The sequence below is a fragment of the Miniopterus natalensis genome, chromosome 6 (assembly GCF_054644295.1).
Source record: "Miniopterus natalensis isolate mMinNat1 chromosome 6, mMinNat1.hap1, whole genome shotgun sequence".
Classification (NCBI taxonomy): domain Eukaryota; kingdom Metazoa; phylum Chordata; class Mammalia; order Chiroptera; family Miniopteridae; genus Miniopterus; species Miniopterus natalensis.
Window position 1 is genome coordinate 88649503 of NC_142086.1, and position 17215 is coordinate 88666717.

The window sequence follows — 17215 nt, forward strand, 5'->3', positions numbered from 1 at the left end:
CGGCGACACACGGAATTGGCCGCTGCGCCTCCTCCCGGGGCATTCTGGGAGCCTGGAGGACTAGCGAGGAGGAGTTGAGAGAACGGAGCGGACGCCATGGCGACCAACATCGAGCAGATTTTTAGGTCTTTCGTGGTCAGTAAATTCCGGGAAATTCAACAGGAGCTTTCCAGGTAGGCGCTTCCCAGTCTCTTCTGCTCCCAAGGGGCCGGTAGGGCCCCGCGTAGCCGTCCGTGCCACCTTTATTCAGGGACGCCGTCGTTCCCCGCCTCGGGCCCCGCTACGGCCCCGCCTGGGCCTGGGATCCATTTTCCGCCCCCCCCCCTCCAATCCGCTCCCTTCCCAGCGCGGAACTTCCCTCTTTTCGCCGTAACCCCGACTCCCTCACCCCGAACCGAGCTAAGACGCTCGCCCCTCTCCCGTGTGATGGCCCCCTGCCCTTCCGCGGCGGCGGGCCTGGTGGTGCGCCGGCCACGGCCTAGTTCCTCTTCGGCTCCTCCTCCGCCGCGTCTCCCCTCCCCCCTCTCGGCCTCCGCCGATTTCGCCGGCCGGTGCCTGCGACCGGAAAGGGTCTCTACCGGCCGTTTCTTGAGTAAACTTAAATCCGCTTTGTCTTGCGAGCTTTAGACCATCTCAGGATTGGGATCTTATAATTAGATTATTTGGGCCCTAGGGTGCTGTGCCGGCCACCAGGCAGCATTCTTAGTCGGCTTCGAATTCAAATGAAAACGCCTCCAATTCCTGTTAGCTGCTTTGACAAAATATTGAGATGGAAGGCGACCTTGAGTTACGAGTAATTTCTTAATTTAGGAAGTGGAAAGCGGGCTTTGTGTGTAGATAGAAATTTTTATTTGCTCCCCTTGCCCCAATGGACGTATTTGAACAACATAGTACTTTTGCCACTGCTGGTAGACTTCCATCCTTGGCCCCACAAAATTCAATCGGGAAGAGGTTTGTAAAGAAATAATTGTTTACTCAGAAAGGAAGCTAGCGTGGGTCATGTTGTTCACCGGTTGTCTTAGTGTTTTTGCTTTGCATAACGTAAATGTTTGTTCCGAGTTCAAATGTTTTTTCTAGTTGTATTTTACAAGTTGAGAGCGAGAGCAATTCGTTATGTTACAATCAGCCGAAAACACAGTTGTAAATTAAGTGTTCAAATTAACAGTTATGTGATATATATATATATATACACGTTTATAGTATTGTTAGGATTAAGATTTTTACAGGATATGTTGTTTTTTAAGTGGGAAATAATATCCTCTCATTCAGTTCGTTGCTTTTCAAATTTTTGTTACACGCTCGTGCTTTTAGGATGAAAAGACCTGAGAAGAGGGAATATGTGTTTTTTGAAAACTTGAATAGTTACATGCAATAAGTAGTTGCATTTGCTTATTGTAATGTCTTTTATATCTTTTAAAAGTCAGTTTTTATATTAGGAAGTAATTTTGGTTGTAAAAAATTTAGAAAAAAAAATTGAAAAACCATTACAGTCATTGTTCTTTGTCTTTTTTTCTGTGCATACATAAGCATGTACGTGCTTTGTGAAATGTGATCATCTTGTTTAGTGTTTTTTCACATAGTACATTGTGAACAAGTTTGTCTTTTATCACATCCTCAGTAGTCCTTTGGGATATTGTTCTTGGTTCCATAGAATTCTGTTTTATTGGTGGATGTTTAGGTGGTTCGAAGTGTTCATTTGTTTTCAGTATATGAGATAAATATCCTCATATTAAGATGTTTACTTTCTCATAGACTTTTTTTTAGTTGTACCTTTGTGATTTTAAATCCGTTGCTTTTTTAGTGAGGTAATTATGTGTAAGTGCTTAGAAAAAGTGGAAAATAAAGAGTTCCCAAAGGAAAGTCTAAAAGTCTAAGAAGAATACTAGATGAAGCAATTTATTACTGGAGGAATATTCAGCTTTTCAAGTAACATGTAATACATTATCAGTCTAAAAACATTTTGATTATTTGCCATTTAAGTGAGCTTTGTATCCCATTTTTCCCATCTATTTGTCAGTTTTGGTAAGGAGGCTGACATTTAGATAGTTAAAATAACTTATTTGTTGTAGATGGATGGTGAAGAGTATGAGCTCTGGCTTTGAATACCTGCTTCACCTCTTGATAGCTGTGTGACCTCAGCTAGGTTTCTTGTTTTCTTTGTGCCTCATATTCCTCATTTATAAAATCAGAATAGTAATGTTGATCTTAGAGTTTTGTTAGGATTAAATGAGTTTTAAAACCGTAGAGCCTTGTGATACTAACAGTCAGATGTTAATTTTTATGTGATTCATTGTACTAAACCAAATGTTCCTTAATAACACTTAGTTAACTAGTGATTTTTTTTTCTTGGATTGTTCAGACTTTTTATCAGGTAGTGGGGCATAATTGTTTGATCTATTTTTGTTAGATCTAAAATTTAAGTAGGTTAAGGTGGAGGTGGTGTTGAATTTATTTTTTAAAAACAATTCTGCAAATCACAAAAATAGTAAAAATGACTGGATAAATGACATGGTCTTATGTCTGTTCAGGTTCTTCTGTGTAAAAAAACACAAAACAAATGAACAAACAAAACAAAAACACTCAGATACAGAGAGCGGATTGGCGGTTATGGGAGAGGGTTTGGGGGAGGAAGGAATGTGTGAAGGGCGTCAGTTGTATGGCGGAGGATGGTAACTAGAGTTTTGGTGGTGATCACTTTATAGTGAGTACAGATGTTGAGTTGCAGTGTTGTAACACCTGGAACTTACACATATATACATGCATATACACTAATTTTACTTTAATTAAAAAAATATTTTTCTGGTCACCTATTTGTTTACTGTTGGTATAAGTGAATTGTCACTTGTTTTCCATGAAACTTTTTAATCTCCAGAAATTTAATACTAGGCTTTTTGATAACTGGGTAAAAATTTTATATAAATATATACACATATATATGTGTGTGTGTGTGTGTGTGTATATATATATATATATATAAACTTTTTGTCATTTGATTAACTGATGTACCCTTTTTACTTGATGTTTCTGTGGCTAACTTTATGTTCCTTGATACTGTTGATTGTGATCCATGGACAGGTGTGGCTTTATGGTGGCTATAGCTTCTAATATAACATTAAGTCATATATTTTGGGGGGGGAATTTTTGATTGTGATCTTAATGACTTTTCTTTCCTGAGATAAATATCCAGGTAACCGAAATCCAATTAAATTTATATTTCTGTATTTTATTTTTAAAAAAGATGAGCTTAGAAACCTCTTTTAAAGACTTTTTCTTTAACAGTTCTGAAAACTTTAATTGTGTAAAAATAAAAATGTACCAACTATAGGTAGTGTAAAGGAAGTACTACTGGTAGAAAATATATGAAAAAAAGTGGCGAAATGTGTTAACATAAGATTATTTTAATAATTGAGTTATAAATGTTAATTTATTGTATGGTATAGTAAAAAAATATTAATGAATTTTGATAATTTTTCTTGTCAAGTGGAAGGAGTGAAGGCCAGCTCAATGGTGAAACAAATACACCTATTGAAGGAAACCAGGCAGGTGATGCAGCTGCCTCTGCCAGAAGCCTACCAAATGAAGAAATAGTTCAGAAGATAGAGGAAGTACTCTCTGGGGTCTTAGATACAGAACTACGCTATAAGCCTGGTAAGTTGGAGATAATCAGCCATCTCAAAACTTGAATTTTTAATGCTTAACAGTATTATTGCTCGACTGCATGGTATTTAAAATGTTCAGTAGACCTGAAACTTGAGTAAATTTAAGTGTTAGTCTAAATTGGTTTACTGAAAACTTTGTTTGACGTTGAAATACGAGCAATGATGCACTTGTTTGCTTTGGTGGTGGAATATGACTTTATCTTGTTTGGTTTAGTCTTGGACCTTAGTGCCAGGATTTTGAAAGCTGGTTTTCATTGAACAGTTGTGTAAATGTTCATTTTGAAAGGTACAGGGGCCTGGACCACATTTTTAATGACTTTAAAAATGTCATTGAAAAACCTGGGAGGTTTTATTTTAAAAACCAGGTGTAGAGATTGCTTTGTTTTTACATCCACACCTTTTTAAAGTGCAGTGAATGCAAAGGAATCATTGCTTTGATATTTAGCATTTTTGGAATTGATTAAATAATTGATGCTTAGAAATGAAAGCGTTATGATGAACCACAAAAATTAGAATATCTTCATTTAGTTTTAGAAAATGTGTGATAGGATTTTTCATTTAAAATTTTTTATTATTTTTGGTATAGGGTATGATTAAAAAAAAAAGCATAGACTTTGGCCATACTTAGATTCATCGCTCTAGCAACTTTTTCTTGGTTGAGGTATAACTTCGCTAACTAACAATTTGATGCATAATATACAGTTGGTACAAACTGATTAGTTTCTCTTTGGACTAGGTCTTGTTACATGTTGCTTTATTTTTTTCATAACCTTAATGGTCTAGGTTTCTAACCAGCTTTTTTCTGGGATGACCAAGATTTATCTAATTTGATACTGGCATTAGAGTAAATCCCATCTGGTTATAAAGTGGAATATAAACCACTTTCTCTTCAGATATAAATTGAAATGTTCTTAAATTGCATGTTAAGGGCTGTAAGACTCTTATGTTTTTAGTAGAAACAGTAAAATTATTTCTTAGTAATTTTAGAAGATTATTGTGGGAAAGGATGCTATTTTTATTAGGATATAACATGGTTGTGATAAGGTAAATTCAAGTTCTGTATTGATACCTTACATTTGTTACTCAGACCTTCATACATGTAAGAGCAATCATCAGCATTTAGTGAGGGCTTACTATGTATCAGGCATTATTCAGTGTACTTGGTATATTTCAACTCACCTCGTCCGTTAACTCCGGATGACAGAGTGTTAGTAATTTGGCCCAGTCCATTTATCTAGGGAGTGGTGGATTGATTCAGCATCCAAAAGCAAGCCCCTTGTTCCAGATCCAGTGCCATGTTGCTTTTTGTATAAATAGGGGTTATAAAATACAACAGTTATTTAACCTGCATTTTTTTTTCATTAACAGGAGATAATAAAAATTTTAATACAAACCCATGGGGAATTCACCTAAGCGTGAGAATTCCATGTTGGTGTTTTTTAATAGGAATTCTGACAATTGATAGTATGAAAGATTCATTTCTAAGTGTAGTTTAAAAGTAATTAGCTATAATTTGAGAGCTGCAGAAAATAATTGTTTTAACTTAGTTGAAACATTTAAATGTAATTCTAGAAGTTTTTGTTATAAACTAAGAACTTTTAAAAATGTTTTTGTTGTTTTTTAATCCTCGCCCGATATATTTTTATTGATTTTAGAGAGAGAGGAAGGGCAGGGTAGGGGGCAGAGCAACATCAATGTGAAAGAGAAACATCTATCGGTTGCCTCCTGTGGGCACCTGGACCGGGAATTGAACCTCAACCTTTTGGTGTACGGGACCATTCTCTAACCAACTTGGCCACCTGGGCAGGCCATAAACTAAGAACTTACAGTTAACCCAGACTTTAGTTGTAGAAGTATTGGAAAAGTGTCAACCTTCAGGTAATTGGTTTATGAAAAATAGTTTATTTGGTAACTTTTTATTTAACAAGAAGTTATTCTGTGATGTCTTAACATGGAATGTAAATCTTGGCTTGTTTGATTTGTCTAAACATACTTTGAGGAATGTTTGACAAATAAAATTAATTCCTCTTAATTTCAGACTTGAAGGAGGCCTCCAGAAAAAGTAGATGTGTGTCTGTGCAAACAGACCCTACTGATGAAGTTCCCACCAAAAAGTCAAAGAAGCACAAAAAGCACAAAAATAAAAAGAAGAAAAAGAAGAAAGAAAAGGAAAAAAAGTATAAAAGACAGCCTGAAGAATCTGAATCTAAGCCGAAATCACATCATGAAGAGAACATGGATTTAGAATCGGACTCCTGTTTGAAGTTTGATTCTGAGCCATCAGCAGTGGCACTGGAGCATCCTGTAAGAGCATTTGGGCTATCTGAGACCAGTGAAACTCCTGCAGTTGTGCTAGAACCTCCTATAGTATCAGTGGAGGTATCGCAGCCACACACCTTAGAAACTCTGAAACCAGCTACAAAAACTGCAGAACTGTCAGTTGCATCTACATCAGTAATCTCTGTACAGTCAGAGCAGTCTGTGGCAGTAACGCTGGAACCACCTATGACAAAGATTCTCGATTCTTTTTCAACAGCACCGGTGCCTACTGCAACAGTAGTGCTAAAGTCATCTGAGCCAGTTGTAACAATGTCGGAGTATCAGATGAAGTCTGTGCTGAAACCTTTGGAGAGCACACCTCCAGAGCCATCAAAGATCATGTTGGAGCCTCCAGTAGCAAAAGTGCTAGAGCCATCAGAAATCCTTATGGTATCATCACAGACACCTACTGAGGTACATCCTGAGCCAAGCACATCAACAACAATGGATATTTCAGAGTCTTCTGCAACTGAAGACCTAAGATTGCCAGTGCAGCCTGTAGAAGTACCATCGGAGACTGCAGATTCATCTATGACAAGATCACAGGAGTTGCTGGAGCTGCCCAAGCCCACAGCATTGGAGCTGCCGGAGTCGTCGGTGGCCTCAGCGATGGAGTTGCCGGGGCCACCTGCGACTTCCATGCCGGAGTTGCAGGGGCCCCCAGTGACTCCAGGGCTGGAGTTACCTGGGCCCTCTGCTACCCCGGTGCCAGAGTTGCCAGGGCCCCCTTCTACCCCAGTGCCTGAGTTGCTAGGGCCCCCTGCGACAGCAGTGCCTGAGTTGCCGGGGCCCTCAGTGACATCAGTGCCACAGTTGTCGCAGGAATTGCCAGGGCTTCCAGCACCATCCATGGGCTTGGAGCCACCACAGGAGGTATCAGAGCCACCTGTGATGGCACAGGAGTTGCCAGGGCAGCCTGCGGTAACAGTAGCAATGGAGTTGACGGAGCAACCTGCGACGACGACAGAGTTGGAGCAGCCTGTGGGGATGACAGCGGTGGAACATCCTGGGCAGCCTGAGGTGACAACGGCAACAACGTTGCTGGGGCAGCCTGAGGCAACGATGGTGCTGGAGTTGCCAGGGCAGCCAGTGGCAACAACAGCACTGGAGTTGCCAGGGCAGCCTTCGGTGACTGGGGTGCCAGAGTTGCCAGGGCTGCCTTCGGCAACTAGGGCACTGGAGTTGTCTGGGCAGCCTGTGGCAACTGGGGCACTGGAGTTGCCTGGGCAGCTCATGGCAACTGGGGCACTGGAGTTCTCGGGGCAGTCTGGGGCAGCTGGAGCACTGGAGCTTTTGGGGCAGCCTCTGGCAACAGGGGTTCTGGAGTTGCCAGGGCAGCCTGGGGCGCCAGAGTTGCCTGGGCAGCCTGTGGCAACTGTGGCGCTGGAGATCTCTGTTCAGTCTGTGGTGACAACAACGGAGCTGTCAACGATGACCGTGTCGCAGTCCCTGGAGGTGCCCTCGACGACAGCGCTGGAATCCTATAATACGGTAGCACAGGAGCTGCCTACTACATTAGTGGGGGAGACTTCTATAACAGTAGGAGTGGATCCCTTGATGGCCCAAGAATCCCATATGTTAGCTTCTAACACCATGGAGACCCATATGTTAGCGTCCAACACCATGGACTCCCAGATGCTAGCATCCAACACCATGGACTCCCAGATGCTAGCGTCCAACACCATGGACTCCCAGATGTTAGCGTCCAGCTCCATGGACTCCCAGATGCTGGCGTCCAGTTCCATGGACTCCCAGATGCTGGCGTCCAGCTCCATGGACTCCCAGATGCTGGCGTCCAGCTCCATGGACTCCCAGATGTTAGCGTCTAGCTCCATGGACTCCCAGATGTTAGCAACCAGCTCCATGGACTCCCAGATGTTAGCAACCAGCTCCATGGACTCCCAGATGTTAGCAACCAGCACCATGGACTCCCAGATGTTAGCAACCAGCACCATGGACTCCCAGATGTTAGCAACCAGCACCATGGACTCCCAGATGTTAGCAACTAGCTCTATGGATTCTCAGATGTTAGCATCTGGCGCTATGGACTCTCAGATGTTAGCTTCCGGCACCATGGATGCCCAGATGTTAGCGTCTGGTACTATGGATGCCCAGATGTTAGCATCTAGTACCCAAGATTCTGCTATGTTGGGTTCAAAATCTCCTGATCCCTACAGGTTAGCTCAGGATCCTTATAGGTTAGCTCAGGATCCCTATAGGTTAGGTCATGACCCTTATAGGCTAGGTCATGATGCCTACAGGTTAGGGCAAGACCCTTATAGATTAGGCCATGATCCCTACAGACTAACTCCTGATCCCTATAGGATGTCACCTAGACCTTATAGGATAGCACCTAGGTCCTATAGGGTAGCCCCCAGGCCATACAGGTTAGCACCTAGGCCCCTGATGTTAGCATCTAGACGTTCTATGATGATGTCCTATGCTGCAGAACGTTCCATGATGTCATCTTATGAACGCTCTATGATGTCTTATGAGCGGTCTATGATGTCCCCTATGGCTGAGCGCTCCATGATGTCAGCCTATGAGCGCTCTATGATGTCAGCTTATGAGCGCTCTATGATGTCCCCTATGGCCGAGCGCTCCATGATGTCAGCTTACGAGCGCTCTATGATGTCAGCTTATGAGCGCTCCATGATGTCCCCAATGGCTGACCGATCAATGATGTCCATGGGTGCCGACCGGTCTATGATGTCATCATACTCTGCTGCTGACCGGTCTATGATGTCGTCGTACTCTGCAGCTGACCGAACTATGATGTCATCTTATACTGCTGATCGTTCAATGATGTCTATGGCAGCTGATTCTTACACTGATTCTTACGCTGATACATATACAGAGGCATATATGGTGCCACCCTTGCCTCCTGAAGAGCCTCCAACAATGCCACCATTGCCACCGGAAGAGCCACCCATGACACCACCATTGCCTCCTGAGGAACCACCGGAGGGGTCAGCATTACCCACTGAGCAGTCAGCATTAACAGCTGAAAATACTTGGCCTACTGAGGTGCCAGCATTACCTCCTGAAGAGTCTGTATCCGTGCCTGAACCTCCTGTGAGTCAAAGTGATATTTCAGAGCCTTCAATAGTACCTGCTAATTATTCTGTATCAGCATCAGAGCCTTCAATGTTAGCCTCAGAGGCTGCTGTGACCGTTCCAGAGCCACCGCTGGAGCCAGAGTCTTCGGTTACATCAACACCTATAGAGTCTGCTGCAGTAGCAGAAGAGCATGAAGTTCCAGAGAGACCAGTGACTTATATGGTATCTGAAACTCCCATAATGTCAGCTGAACCAGCTGTGTTAACATCAGAGCCTTCTATTATGTCAGAGGCAGCAGAAACCTTTGATTCCATGAGAGTTCCACGACATGTTGCCTCAGAGGTATCTGTGTCTCTTCTGGAGCCTGCAGTAACTATTCAGGAGCCATCACAGAGCACTCTAGAGCTGCCAGCCATGGCTGTCTCAGGGCTACCCTCTGTGGCTGTCCCGGAGCCCCCAGCTATAGCTGTCCCAGAGCCCCCAGCCGAGGCTGTCCCAGAGCCCCCAGCCGAGGCTGTCCCAGAGACCTCTGCTGAGGTTCTGGAACCCCTGGCTGTGACTGTCCCTGGGCCACTGGCCGTGGCTGTACCAGGGCCACCGGCTGAGAGTGTCCCAGAGACCCTGGCCTTGGTTGAACCAGAGCATATTACCAACCCTGTGCCAGTTGTTTCTGCTCTGGAGCCTGCTGTGCCTGTCCTGGAGCCAGCAGTATCAGTCCTTCAACCTAACATGATTATTTCAGAACCATCTGTTTCTGTCCAAGAGTCCATAGTGACAGTGTCAGAGCCTGCTGTCTCTGTCTCAGAGCACACTCAAGTTATACCAACTGAAATGGCTTTAGAGTCTACACCAGTGATGCTGAAGGCTAGTGTTGTGAAAGGAATAAATTTATCTGATGATCAAAATTTTGCTCCAGAGATTGGCATGCAGGAGGTTCCCGTGCATTCAGCTGAAGAACCACATGCTGAAGGACACCTGAGGAATGACTCTCACGAAAGTGAACATGGTATAAATAGAGACCTTGATATAAGTAATCATTTAATTGCTAAAGAGATGGAATATAGTACAGTATCTGCTGTTGGCACTGGTGCTGTTGAAGAGAAAATTTTGCCTGTCAATGAGACTAAACAATGCCCAGTATTGGATACCTGCCCTAGTGTTGATGAAGCTGATGTGGGAGGAACTCTATATCCTGCTGGTCCCCTTGCTGTTGAACCTGATACATTGGGAACAAGTAAGGGTATTGAATTTGCCACAGCTTCTGTTCTTAGTTCAGTTAGTAAATATGATGAAGTATCTTTAACTACTCCAGATACTGAACATGACATGGTAATTTCCACTAGCCCCAGTGGTGGTAGTGAGGCTGACATAGAGGGACCTTTGCCTGCTAAAGACATTCATCTTGATTTACCATCTAATAACTTCATTAGTAATGATGCAGAAGGACCATTACCTATAAAAGAGAGTGACCAGACATTAGCAGTTGCTCTCAGCCCTAAAGAAAGTAGTGAAGATAAAGAAGTACCTCTCCCTACTAAAGAGACAGTGTCTGAACCTGGGTTTTCTGCCAATATTGACGATATTAACGAAGCAGATTTAGTGAGACCATTACTTCCTAAGGACATGGAACGTCTTACAAGTCTCAGAGCTGGTGTTGAAGGACCTTTACTTGCAAGTGAAGTTGAACGTGACAAATCTGCTACCAGTCCAGTTGTCATGAGTATACCAGAAAGAGCTTCCGAGTCGTCTTCAGAGGAAAAAGATGATTATGAAATTTTTGTAAAAGTTAAGGACACACATGAAAAAAGCAAGAAAAATAAGAACCGTGATAAAGGTGAGAAAGAGAAGAAGAGAGACTCTTCACTAAGATCTCGAAGTAAGCGGTCCAAGTCTTCAGAACACAAATCGCGCAAGCGTACCAGCGAGTCTCGTTCTAGGGCAAGGAAGAGATCATCTAAGTCCAAGTCTCGTCGCTCTCAAACACGTTCACGGTCACGTTCAAGACGCAGGAGGAGGAGCAGCAGGTCAAGATCAAAGTCTAGAGGAAGGCGATCTGTATCAAAAGAGAAGCGCAAAAGATCTCCGAAGCACAGATCCAAGTCCAGGGAAAGAAAAAGAAAAAGATCAAGCTCCAGGGATAATCGGAAAACTGCTAGAGCTCGAAGTCGTACCCCAAGTCGGCGGAGTCGGAGTCACACTCCAAGTCGTCGAAGGAGATCTAGATCGGGGGGGAGAAGGAGCTTTAGCATTTCTCCAAGCCGACGGAGCCGCACCCCAAGCCGACGGAGCCGCACCCCAAGCCGACGGAGCCGCACCCCAAGCCGACGGAGCCGTACCCCAAGCCGACGGAGCCGCACCCCTAGCCGACGGAGCCGCACCCCTAGCCGACGGAGCCGCACCCCTAGCCGACGGAGAAGATCAAGGTCTGTGGTAAGACGACGAAGCTTCAGTATATCACCAGTCAGGCTAAGGCGATCACGAACACCCTTGAGAAGAAGGTTTAGCAGATCTCCCCTCCGCCGTAAACGATCCCGGTCTTCAGAAAGAGGCAGATCACCTAAACGTCTGACAGATTTGAGTAAGTTATTTTAAAATTTAATGGTAGTCTAATAGAGAATGATTTAAATCTGAGTTTTTCCTGCTCTTTGAGTCAAATGGAATATTTTGGATTATTGGTTTAGGATAAATATTTCTCTCAATTTTTATAATTAGCTTAGCTTGTGTTTGGAAAATGGGATAAGTACATTTGTAATTTAAGTTAAAAAGACCTGGAGTGTAGTAGAACCAAAGTTGTCCCATACTTGAGTGTTTTATTTTGCTTGACCCATCTTCCGTAAACAAAAATGGAGAGAAGCCCAGTTGAAGACAAGGCTAGTATATACTCAGATTGTTGTTGTATGCATTCCGACATAAATCTTTACAAATAAGCCTAAGGTTACAGTGTTTCTTTTTAAATCAGTTACATTTCTTAAAATGGCATTATAGGATTGTAAATGTTTGTGAAGGTAGTTCTAATGCTATAATCAGTAGTGGAACTGAGTAGGGAATTTTGCATGTGGGGAGTTACTTACCTGGGGTGACACCAGCAAAATAAAGTGAAATTTATTAAAGTGATTTTAATAATCTGCCTTTCTTCTTTAAAAAAATAAAGTGCTCTAATTTCTCTTGGTTTTAAGAAGCGCACAGGGATGAATAAAGAGTGTTGGATAATGCATGGCTACGTGCAGAAATAATGGGCAATTACTATCCCAGTAGTTGGACATTTCCAAAGTTAGTGTTGTCTAAAGAAAAAGACCCTAACAGAACAATAAAGGAGAATACATTCAATTCAGTTCAACAGAAGGTTTTTGAGTTCTGTTTTTAATTCAGAGTTAGAGGAACAGTATGTAACTCCTGAAGTGATTACAAGTTACTAGAGGACACATGGATAAAATACATAAATGTCTTTTTTGCCAAATAGTTAAACTGCCAAAAAGAGCAGCTTGTTATGGATGATTGCTGTAAGTACTGGTGTAGGTAAGGCACTTTGGAAGCACAGTGGAATGTTAAATTATGACTTAAGGCTTGTTAGAAAAGGTGACACTTGAACTTAGGCTCAAAAGTAGTTTAAAATGTAAAGATTTGAAGGAAAGTAAATTTTTTTTGTTTTTTTATTGAGATACATATTTTTCATTTTTTTTAGAGGGAGGGAGGGAGGGAAGAAAGGAAAGAAAGAAAGAAAGAAAAGAAAAAAGACATCAGTTGGCTCCCTCCTGCATGCCCCCTACTGGGGATTGAGCCAGAAACCCTGACATGTGCCCTGACCAACTGAGCCATAGTGGCCAGGGCCAGAAGGAAAGTAATTTAAGGGCATGATAATTTTGGAAAATAAAGTAGGCTTTGGCAGGTATGTATCTTAGAGTGTTGAAAGGTGATCATTATAGTTGTATAATTTAAATAGTATTTTCTATAGCATTTGAATGGGAAGCTAAAAGACTTTTCTTTTTTAAAAAAATTTTTTATTGATTTCAGAGAGGAAGGGAGAGGCAGAGAGAGAGAAACATCCATGGACTGCCTCCGCATGCCTCCTGCTGGGGATCGAGCCCGAAACCCGTGCATGTGCCCTGACCGAGAATTGTACCAGCGACCTCCTGGTGCATGGTTCAGCCAGTGCTCAGCCACTGAGGAACACCGGCAGGACAGGGCTTAGTTCTTTAAATATGAGGCATTCTCTTAAAAACTTTGAATCAAAGAGTGATTTGATCACAACTGTAAGTTAGGGCAGAAAGTTAATGTTTTCAATTTTGTTAGCATCTGAAATTTTAGATAATACAAAATATAGTCTTTTAGGAAAACTGTTTCTTATATTTTTCCTCTTACAGACAAGGCTCAATTACTTGAAATAGCCAAAGCTAATGCAGCTGCCATGTGTGCTAAGGCTGGTGTTCCTTTACCGCCAAACCTAAAGCCTGCACCTCCACCTACAATAGAAGAGAAAGTTGCTAAAAAGTCAGGAGGAGCTACTATAGAAGAACTAACTGAGGTAAGCTAGACAGAATTTGTTTTCATTCTTAAATGGATTATTCCAGTGATGTTGACTCTGGAGCGTGCCAAAACCCAAATTGTGGGCTGAACTGATAATGGCTGGCACCGAGTGGCCAAAACCCGAAATACAGGTGTGGCAGCGGCAGAAGCTCTGTTTAGCAGGCCATTATCCGGGATGGCTAAGCTCCGCTAGCTAAAAGTTACTTCCCATTACTTTTGCTTTCCAGTTTTAGAAGCCAAACTGACTGAGGAGTGGGACGGTTCGTTTGAATGGAGGAGGTGTTGAGTGAGCAACAACCAGAAGCTCGCCTACAGTTTCGTTTCCATTCACGACGTGTTCACTGATCGCCACGAGTGTACTGCATATACGCAAAGACACAGACAATCTTCAGAAATGATCTTTTGCCACCGGAGCTTGGAAATTAATGAGAATAGCTGGCCATTGCCTGAAAGGAACTTCTTTCGCATCATCATTTCGGGTTTTGGCTGTTTGGTACCAGCCATTGGTGATAATGGCCGGCCATTATCAGTTCTTCCTTGCGGTTCGGGTTTTGGCAGTAACATATATTTTAAACACTTATTTTTGTTCTTCAGAATTTGATCTTTTCAATTGAGGCTTGTTTTTTGCTTTGTTTTATTAATATTATTTTGTTTGTTTTTGGGGTGGGGGGGAGGATGCTGAAATATTGCTGCTAGGATCCAGAAATACCACACTGTTTCATATATTGAAACTTGCTATCGGCTAGCCTTATGCCAGCCTGCCACTGTCAATATATTCTGTTCCCCTTGGTTACAAGCTTAGTATACTCTGTGTTTTTGGCTAAATGAGCTTTTTATCCTATTGTAATATTTTCAATTGATAATGGATGTGACAAATTCTGCTTGTAAAGAGACAAGTCCACCCAAATTTACTCTGACCTTTTTATAAAACCCAGTAACGGAGTCTGTTCCTTGCTTCTCAGGAAGGAATTGACTGTTATGTGTCAGACCTCATCAGGACACCCTCTCCATCATGCCTTATTTTCCATTCCTGAGTTCTGTTCCTTTAGAGGCTCAGCCTACAAGACATTTATGGAGAGATGTTACTATCTAACCCAATTGCAGTGTTTCACATCTTTTATTTTGTCATACCTTTGGGGATCAGAACGTTTCTTAATCTGTTTCATCACTTAGATCTATTACAATATGAATTACTTTTTTTAATTTAAGGACCTAGTAAAGGCTTTTATTGCTTGCTTATCAAACCCAAATTCCTTATCCAAAACCTATGAACACAGTGTTTCCCTATGTTTTTACTCTCTGTCCCTCCTGTTCCTCTTAAGTTTCTTCTCGCTTTTTGCCCACCCCCTAACTAGGGTCACTTCCTTTCCTTTCTCTGCCAGTCCTTGTTCTCACCTGTGAAAACCGGCTTAGAACCAATCAAGGGCTATCCCTTGATTATCAAGTTCTGCCTGACTCTCTTCTCTCCTAAGCTTTTGTTCTCTCAGCACTTATGGACTCAGTTTGTATTATATCAGTTTGCACTTGTTCCTTGTGTTGCTCTGTAAACGCGTTCCTCAGTTATTTCATGTGTATGTATTCTGTCTCCTAAACTAGATTGTAAGCTCCTTGGGAGCAGGGACCATGTCTTCTACCTTTTTTTTTTTTTTTTTTGTATACCCTGGACAGTGCCCAGTACAGTGCTCTGCACATAGTAGGTGCTCAATAAATGTTGTTGACTGACCAGCTCTAGAGTGTGTTTAAATAATAGCCAATAAGCCAAGTTACCTGTCTGTAACCTATCATTGAACATTGTTTTAGTTTTGAAAGTTGATTTTATGTGGTTTTCATTCTTTAAAGAAATTACATTTTATATTTACCTAAATTGTAAGATTTACCTTGTTTGTTTTTACTTTTTAAGAAATGCAAACAGATTGCACAGAGTAAAGAAGATGACGATGTGATAGTGAATAAGCCTCATGTTTCGGATGAAGAGGAAGAAGAGCCTCCTTTTTATCACCATCCCTTTAAACTCAGTGAACCCAAACCCATCTTTTTCAACCTGAATGTGAGTACTGGTGTTTATGGGTGAAACAGCACAGCCTAGGGAGCTATTGAATACTTAAATAAGACTCAGTGGAATTCAGGTTTTAACTTTTGAATTAAATCCTGAGAAATAAGGAACAAAATTAAGAAACTTTATTTTTTCAGATTGCTGCAGCAAAGCCAACTCCTCCAAAAAGCCAGGTAACATTAACAAAAGAATTTCCTGTGTCATCTGGATCTCAGCATCGAAAAAAAGAAGCAGATAGTGTATACGGAGAGTGGGTTCCTGTGGAGAAAAATGGTGAAGAAAACAAAGATGACGACAATGTTTTCAGCAGCAGCCTGCCCTCGGAGGTAAGTAGGAGGAATATTATGTGTTTTCTGTTTTTATACCTGAATCTGCCATTTTGCTGTTATTTTATATCTGATTTGGATTCTGTTTCACTCTTCTTAGGGCCGGGGTAAACGGCAGGGCCGGGTTAAACGACAGATGAAACAACCCGCAGCTTCTCATTTGACAGTAACTCGATGCAATTCACTTTGTGGAACCAAGCCACAAAGTGAAAAGCATCGAATTGCAGAGAACAGTGTTGTCACATCCCTGCCCAACATTGGGCCCTCCTTGCACTTGTGGGAAGGTAGCCCAAGGTACAACTACTTAGCTTCCCGCTTCGCTTCGAGGCTTTATAGCTCTAGATTTTGGTGGTAGCAAATGTACTGGGCGGAGGGATTGAGCGGACAGAGGCAGATCCTCAGGTTCAACACAAGAAGTGGATTGGAAAAGGTCATTGTAGGCTGATGTGAGCATCTTGGATACATAGCCCATTGCCCTTAAATAATGGTTTCTTACTGTTCCTCTGGGATGTTTGTCAGATAGCCTTTAATTTTAATCATTTTCCCTTCCCTGTGCTACCTTGGCCCTTTTGAATTCTTGTGTTTAACCTAATGCTCAGCCTTGGTGTACTCCATTTCCCTTCTCCTTTCTCTCTTTGCTACTATTGAAAGTTGGAGAAGTGGAATTCACACCTTGACATTTCACGAGGCTATAGTTGTATCTTGTCATGATGCAGTAATAACGCCAAGTGTCAAAACAACCCCATTAAAATGCCACCTGATTAAATAATGTGCTGCTAAATATAGTGCACATGAAAACAGCAAGACTGTATATATATGTAAATATATATATATGTATCTTTGTATGTATCTCTGTATCTGTACCTTTGCTGTATCTTTTAATAAACAGTTTACTTTTATTTAACTTGTTGTGCAAAATCACGCTTGGGGGATACGGGAGGGTGGAGATTTACTAGGGTGGGGGGTGGGAGTTTTAAAAATACCATAGACTAGTCATCACCTCTTGCCCTTCATTTCTAAAGCCCAGACATTTGTCCAAGGACTGTACTAGGTATCTGGTGCCCTTACAGTGTGGCAGTCCTTCCCCACTTCCTTTTCTCGGAGTTCTGAGAGATGGAGGTCAGAGACTTGTACTCTTCACTTTCAGCTTCCCTTTATTGGCCATATGATCATCTCCCACTAAACATCTCCATTATTACAAATAAATCAGAAAGTGAACAGAACCCAAATCAGAAACCTTTTTTGACAGTATTTTCCCCAGAGCTATTCACAGG

The 17215-nt window shown here is 42.1% G+C and overlaps 1 protein-coding gene across 4 annotated transcripts in view; it reads left to right on the top strand.

Moving 5' to 3' along the window:
* Nucleotides 1–62: 62 nt before the first annotated feature.
* The window catches only part of SON (SON DNA and RNA binding protein), a 32349-nt gene continuing 15196 nt past the window's right edge, over nt 63–17215 (top strand). For 3 of the 4 annotated variants that reach the window (XM_016213489.2, XM_016213490.2, XM_016213491.2), the window contains exons 1-6: nt 63–173; nt 3482–3648; nt 5698–11616; nt 13400–13560; nt 15463–15609; nt 15753–15941. In XM_016213489.2, coding sequence (XP_016068975.2) covers nt 97–173; nt 3482–3648; nt 5698–11616; nt 13400–13560; nt 15463–15609; nt 15753–15941 — 6660 coding nt within the window. In that variant the 5' untranslated portion in view covers nt 63–96. Of the gene's footprint in view, nt 174–3481; nt 3649–5697; nt 11617–13399; nt 13561–15462; nt 15610–15752; nt 15942–16041; nt 16846–17215 lie in introns of those variants that run through there. The other variant, XM_016213492.2, reaches the window with a different exon arrangement.